This window comes from Morus notabilis, unplaced genomic scaffold (assembly GCF_000414095.1).
Source record: "Morus notabilis unplaced genomic scaffold, ASM41409v2 Scaffold558, whole genome shotgun sequence".
NCBI classification, from domain to species: domain Eukaryota; kingdom Viridiplantae; phylum Streptophyta; class Magnoliopsida; order Rosales; family Moraceae; genus Morus; species Morus notabilis.
The window spans coordinates 69,114-77,022 of record NW_010364059.1 but is presented as its reverse complement, the minus strand read 5'-3'; the positions used below and the strand labels follow the sequence as shown (position 1 = coordinate 77,022).

The following is a 7,909-nucleotide window of genomic DNA, read 5'->3' as shown; positions in this document are numbered from 1 at the left end:
TAGGATTCAGGATCTCAGAATCCGTACCGAGTAAATCAAAAGACACAAATCCATAAATAGGAGTCTGTTAAGAACTCAGGATTAAGATCATTCTATATATGACTATCAGTAGACTCAATTAGAATTTCTATGCTTAACGGAAATTATTAGAAATTCATATTATGTCCTCATTCAATATCTCACCATATTAACAGTCCGGATAACATCGTTCCATTCTAAATCGGAATGACATGTATTAATAATGTTTTAATTAAAGATTCTGAACTTTAATTAAATTCATTATGAACATTGCTTTATTATTATTATCCTTAAACATTATCCTCTCGTATATAACACTTATATACAATGTTTAAGGTTACATAAATAATCACAGAATTTTCATTGATATTCATAAAATATTCACAAATATATACACATAAAATGATGAATAAACTTTTTATTAAATAAATAATAAATATCATATTACATCTTATGCTTCTAGGACACCATTCCCAACAGGAAGTTGATCGGATCATCTTCCATCACTCCAATGTCTACCTCATGTTCTTGGAGAAATACAATATAGTCATCTGGCACCGCACTTCTCCATTCTCTAGTGGACCTCCTTAATGGCATAGGTTCTTGAGGTGGTAGAGTTTGTTCTTCTGGAACAACTTCTTGTATGGGAGGTTCTCTGACATTGTCTTAATTTGTTGTGTCTTGAACAAGGTCAGAAATGAGATCCTGATCAATGTCAATAGCACCTGTGGGAATATCAACATATTCCTCTTCGAAGACAAAGTCCCTAACTATATCTCCCCCGGTAAACTCGACATCCTCAAAGAACTGGGCATTTCCCGACTCAAAAATTGACTTAGTCGCGGGATCATAAAACTTGCCCCCCCTGGATCTTTCAGAGTATCCAATAAAATAGCAACTCACCATCCTTGAGTCCAGTTTCTTTTCATTAGGCCTATAAGGCCTTGCCTCAGCCGGACATCCCCAAACAAGCAAGTGTTTTAAACTAGGCTTCTTGCCCGTCCAAAGCTCGTAAGGGGTTTTGGTAGTCGCTTTAGTTGGAATCCTGTTAAGGATATATGATGCAGTCTTAAGCGCTTCTCCCCAGAGTAATTCTGGTAAAGTTGAATGACAAATCATACTCCTCACCATGTCCTTGAGCGTCCTGTTTCGTCTTTCAGCAACACCATTCATAGTGAGCGAACCCGGCATAGTGTACTGTGGGATGATACCGCATTCATCTAGGAACTTAGCAAACGGTCCTGGACGTTGTTCACCTGAACCGTCATATCTACCATAGTATTCACCACCACGGTCAGATCTGACACTTTTGATTCTTTTGCTGAGTTGGTTCTCAACTTCAGCCTTATAATTTTTGAACATATCCAGCGACTGTGACTTTTCATGAATGAGATATATGTAGCCATATCTAGAAAAATCATCTATAAACGTTATAAAATATTGTTGACCATTCCAAGCAACTGTAGGGAATGGCCCATAAATGTCCGTATGTATAAGTTCTAAGACGTCCAAAGTCCTGTTGGCTTCAAATCTCCTTTTATTGGTTTGTTTCCCCTTTATACAGTTAACACAAACATTAAAATCTGTAAAATCTAAGGGGTCAAATTTCGTCTGACACAAGTCTTTCTATTCTCCGTCTGGAGATATGACCTAATCTCTTATGCCATAACGCAGCCGAATTCTCACTGGTTAATTTTCTCTTTATACCTCGTGTACTTAATTGCAGGGATTCATTAAATGAAGCAATTGTATCAATTAAATAAATATTATCATAACCTGACAAAGAACCAGAACCAACCAATTTTGAATCATGAAACAAAGTAAATTTTCCATTCCCAAATGAACAAGAATAACCAGATTTGTCCAAAGCAGAAATAGAAATCAAATTCCGTCTAAAAGATGGTACAATAAATGTCTCATCAAGATCCAAATAAAATCCAGTCTTTAATAATAATCTAAATTTTCCTATTGCTTCAACTTGAACCGTTTTGTCATCGCTCACATAGATGTATCTTTCACCATCAATTGGCTTTCGGTAACTCAGGCAACCCTGCATAGACACACTGATGTGAGTTGTTGCACCAGAATCTATCCACCACGTGTGTCTAGGTACCGAAGTTAAATTAACCTCATAACAAACCAAACTAAGAAGCATACCTTTCTTAGCACGCCATGCGTGATAGTTGGTGCAATGCTTCTTTCTATGCCCTTCAACTCCACAGAAGTAACAACCTGTACCTTCCGGTTCAACTGGTTCCTTTTGTTGTTTCTTTTGAGGTGCTGTATATGCAGCTTCCTTCTTCCTTTTCTTTCCCTTGTCCTTGTCCTTAGAGGTTGAGGCCAGGTGAGCACTTTCTGCCTTATCTTGCTTCAGCCTTTCCTCTTCCTGAACACAGTGTGATATGAGCTCATTAGGGACCAAGTCTCTTTCTGACAGTTGTAGCTCACCTTAAATTGGTTAAAATGTGCCGGAAGGGATATCAAAACCAGATGCACCAGCAAGTCCTCAAAGAGTTCAAGCTTATGTGCTTTCAATTTTGAAGCAAGATGAGACATCTCTAGGATGTACTCCCTGATATTGCCTTTGCCCCTATACCTCATTGAAATTAGACTTGTCAAGAGCGTACCTATTTCAGCCTTTTCGTTCTTGACAAACCTCTTTTCAATGTCCGTAAGGAACTCCTTAGCTGTAGTAATTTTATCAGACATTGTGCCCCTGAATGCTTCCGGAATGGCCTTCTTCATGATCATCATACACATGCGATTTGATTTCTCCCACCTTTCCATATCCCTCTTTTCATCAGAGGTACTTTTATCCGTAAGAGGTGGAGGAAAATCAACCCTTAACGCAAGGTCGAGATCCATGACTCTGAGAACTATCAAAAGGTTCTCTTGCCATGACTTAAAGTTAGAGCCATTCAGCATAGGAATAGAGTTGATGTTGGCAGTAATATTAGCAAGAGTCATAGCTAAATAGATAACAACAAACAAACAAACAAAACAAGCTCACTTAAGTCCCAAAACAAAAATTAAATTCAAATAAAGGTAAACCCCATCTCAAGATACCGGGCACTCCATAAACATTTCATCTTTGGACAAAATGTTAACTTGTAAGTGATATCTTGGTGTAGTAATCAAACACTAATAATAAGAACACCCCAAACAATAAATCTTCCTTTGGGCCGATTTATTGTTCACATGTAAAATTAAATAATTATCACGCGTTTATTACCACAGGTGCACATGTAATTCTGTTAAATATTGACATTCCTTTGGGCCGATCAATATTCACATAAGTTATATATACACAACTGTTTATATTCCAAAACAAATTAATTTTCACAAGAGAGGTCACTTTGGTGACATGTTGCTTTAATTAATTCATCTCAAAATATATATATATATATAACCATACCAATACCTAAATTTAAAATTGCACCAAAATGACCAAAAAAAAAGTTTTTAAAAAAAAATTAAAAAAAAAAATTTTTTTTAGGTCAAAGTCAACGGTCAACAGTGACCGGTCAAAGTCAATGGTCAGTGTTGACCGGGTCGGGGAAACCCAACCCGGATCCCGAACCAGCCCACTTCTTTAATTCGGAGGGATACTTATGGTAACCCTTTCCTTTGTGGGTCACTTGCTATTCCTAAAGGCCCTTTTTCTTTTTTTTTTTTTAAATGGCTGTGGGCTTGGCCCAGCCTCATGTCACGGGCCCCATTGGGCCCGTGCATCTCAAACCCTAGGGGTCTGTTCGACCGCCAGGATGAACTGGCAGCCAAATGGCCGCCAATTGCAAAAACCTCAGCCAGACGGCTGAGGTTCATTTTTTCCGGCATCCCAAGAGCTGCGCCGGAATACCCAGACGCCGGCGGCAGCAAGGACGGCCGCCGGCTCAATATCCAAAAGAATTTTTTTTTTTAAATTCCTTATGCGGTAGCAATGGACCAGCCAAAGTGTTGATTTGGGTTCAATAAACCCAAATTCCCAAACTTATCCGAAAAGTGTTCTATAACCGTAAGAAAAATTGTTCTCAAATTTAACAACCGTAGAACAAAAATTGTTAAATTCAAGAACACCAAACATATCACGATAGATCGATAATAAATTCGATTCTCAATGATTCAACATGAAGAGGCTCTGATACCACTAGTCAGAAATCAATGATTTGGTGAAAACCATCACCCAAAAGTCAAGAACATTCATGTTAGATCATCAAAAATTAATAAATCTGTAAGCGAAAGCGTACCTGAATCCATATTGCTTGATTTCTCTCTAGAGTCGTGCAATTTGTCTTCCAGTTCAACACGTTTTCCTAGAGAATCCTTTAATTTTCTCTCTGTACTCTTTCTGATGATGGGATGTCAGAATGAATCAACATGATACGTGTGATCTGGGGACCATAACTGCCATATATTGATAACTTTCCTGTTATCTTTTGGTATTTCTATTTTAGTCCATCATAAAAATAAAAATTACCCTTAAGTCTCTACACAGTAAAGATTCACACCCTATTAGATACATTAAAGCCCAAAATACCTAAACCTTAATAGATCATTTTTAATTAGGCTTAATTTTATATGACAGCCTGCAACACATAATTATTTATATATAAGCACAATGTTGGATTAAGGATCTAACAATCTCCCACTTGGGCTATATGTGTAACCTTATAATTATGCTTTATAAAAATAACCGTATGAGCTCAACTTTATTGTCATTACCGAAATGTATCTGTAACTAATCTAGTCCATCAATCATACCAACATAAGATCAAAGCGGTTTTCGTTACAACTGTCGTAACTCGACCCATCAATAATCACGTATGCCAATACAACTGAATGACATAGATGATGTGAATATATAACATAGAAATTTCATGTAATGTGATCTTAACATATACTTCTCCTTATCAGACGCACATTCCTCTCCCTCGCTCTCTGGTATTTCTCTTTCTTTCTCTTCTTTACCTTCGATCCAATTCCAGATTTTTCTTGCACAATCTCAAGTTTTCTGTTGTTTAGAATCTGATTACCATTTCGTTGATTCGGTTTCTTCGGAACGTCGTTTTCGTAGCCTTTTTGGCTTGGAAACGCCTATGGTTTGGTCTGTTTGGCTGTCGAGAAAATGTCTGCGAGTCATGGAAGAGTTCTTTTTGTTTGTTCTAACCTGAGAGATCGGATCGCTTACTGTCTGGTTTAGTCTCCGAGGAATATTGTTACTAACTGAACAAAAGCAAAACGCGTATTTCAGATTGTCAATTCGGATTTCCCCTTTCCGTTTCAAATCCTAAGTTTCTCGGTAATCAAATGGATAATTGACGATCGAATTACTTTCTCTTGCTCAATTTCAGTAGATTTTCTTCTTATACTATGTATTCTCTCTCTCTCTCTCTCTCTCTCTCTCTCTCTCGTTGGGATTGCCCGTCTTTCATCAAAATTTCACCTATGTTTACTATTCTTATCACTTTCGAATTAAACTACTTGTGATTGTTCCTTTATTACGGCAATCAACTGGAAGATTGACGGTCGAATGATTGGTTATTGTTCAATTTCCGTCGATATTTCTCGTAGATTGTTTACCGCTATTCCTCGTTTGCGCTCTCTCTATCTGTATCTGCCTATAATTTACCCTTCGGGCTGGTTTTTGGTTTGAAATTATATGCTTGTATTTTCTTCAAATTTCACTATCTTCCCTTTCTAATAAACTATTTTTTATTATGCCTTTGATTACATCAGTTGGCTTAGGACGAGTAAAAACGAACTAGAGATAATAAATATATTGGTTTGGAAGTCGATTTGTGTACTATTTTTGTTGGTTCTAAATGTTAATTAACATATGTAACTTTCATGATTTGGCTGGATAAGAATTTCATGTTCTTTTCTCTTTTCCCGGATGGTCAAGTTTCATAAATTAAAGTCCTTTTTGAAGCTTTGTCGATAATTTCAATTGATTATAGTCTTACAATTGTTTCACTTGAGATAATTTCTTCATATGTGTTCTTTTAAAACTATTTGGCAGCTTGCATTTCCAGATGCTATATATTTGGTCGACGCCATTCAGGGTGGAGAAATGCTTGTGAAAGCATGTAAGCCTGCACTTGAGTCTAGTTACATCACAAAAGTCATTCACGATTGCAAACGAGATAGTGAGGTCTCTAATTCATTTTTACTAGCATATCTCGGCATGAGTTATTTCGTCATATTAGTTCCAATATTGAATTTATTCCAGTTTGGCATCAAATTGAACAATGTTATGGATACACAGGTGAGCATGTTACATGTTTATGGGATATTTGTCATGCTCTATTGAGTTTGATAAAGGATTTCATAAGACTTTGTTGCTTGAAATGCTCTGATTTGTCAATTGCATTTGTTAAGATCAATTCTTGTGGACCTGCCAAGAGTGTTTGTTGTTTCATTTGTCAGCCTGAGCATCCGTTCTCTGCCTCTTTTCAGTTAAATTTTTTTTTCTTAGGATATTTTCGATCATGAACGCTATTCTTAATTAGTTAGTCTAAAGTTTTGCATTTTCGTGGCATTCAGATTGCTTTTTCCTTGATAGAGGAGCAGGAAGGGCAACTGCGATCTCCAAATGATTACATATCGTTTGTCAGCCTCCTTAAGTTTGTATTTGTAGGTATATACGTTTTGTCAGCCTCCTTAAGTTTGTATTTGTAGGTATATACGTGTGTGTATGGATATGTGTTTGCAAGAACTGTTTTTTTGGAATGGGGATGTTTATTTGGTTGGAATTGTTTCATGGATATGGTTATGTGTTTCATGGATGTGTTGAACGCACTTTTGAAATTTCTTGCTATCAATGAGGTAATTTTTATTTTTGAAATTATATTTTTACAACGAAATGGCTTCTCGCCACAGAATCAGGTTCCCATGCATTCAGATTATCAAGACTGCAACTGTCTATGCGAAGCTTTGCAAGAGAGAGAGCACAAAACAATTCCACAACTCAAAGATAAATTCCCATTGGTGTACAAGAATGTCAGGCCACCAACTAGGAAGCTGAAGACCACATACAAGGCATCAATGTTTATATAACTTGGTCATTTGACGATCAAGCTTTTAAGAGAAGTTAAAGTGAGGCTATTCCTGGATCTTTTTGGTAGAAACTTCTTTTTTGGTCCCTTTTTGTTATTTTATCGGATATTTTGTTATTTGATCATCTTTGAACCCCAAGTTAGTTTAGTTTAAAGGTTTCAAAATTCTTGTTTGCTTACTAATAATTCTACTAATATTAGTGTCTGGACGAAATATTATTGAACGCATTTTTAGTGTCTGGAAAAAAAAATGAAAAATTTTAAAAGACATGCCAAATTATTCATTTACGAAAGAAGTGAAAATAGTTATTGCAACAATGGCGCTCCATAACTACATTAAGTCTGGACGAAATATTATTGAACGCATTTTTAGTGTCTGGAAAAAAAAATAGAAAATTTTAAAAGACATGCCAAATTATTCATTTACAAAAGAAGTGAAAATAGTTATTGCAACAATGGCGCTCCATAACTACATTAGAAAGCATGATAAGCGTGATTGACATTTTCAAATGGTCAAGGATAATCCAGATGTTTTCGTTTTTGAAGAGAATCAATCAGAGGACAATGTAGAAAAAAATCAAGCTTTACTATCACTAGAAATGGATGAAATACGAGATTAAATTGCGGCAAGTTTAATGAACACGAATTAATTTTTTTCATGCCTCTACCAGTTTTTGAACATGGAATGCGTATTTTTGTTCAACAAATTGATTACTCACTAATTATCATAAATTTATTGTTAAAAAGCTCAAAATCATAGCATTATGTTTTTTTTAAGTTAAACAAGTCTTTTTAAATACCAAAAATAATTATATATATTTAAATTTCATACCATG

At 35.9% G+C, this 7,909-nt stretch overlaps 1 protein-coding gene across 1 annotated transcript; it reads left to right on the top strand.

Annotated features, from left to right (window-relative positions):
- Positions 1-4,908: 4,908 nt before the first annotated feature.
- Positions 4,909-7,074, top strand: LOC21386943. Its single transcript, XM_024170449.1, has 4 exons — positions 4,909-4,959; positions 6,038-6,169; positions 6,562-6,651; positions 6,898-7,074. Exons 2-4 carry the CDS (start codon positions 6,089-6,091, stop codon positions 7,072-7,074), a joined length of 348 nt encoding a protein of 115 aa, XP_024026217.1. The 5' UTR covers positions 4,909-4,959; positions 6,038-6,088.
- The last annotated feature ends 835 nt before the right edge of the window (positions 7,075-7,909 follow it).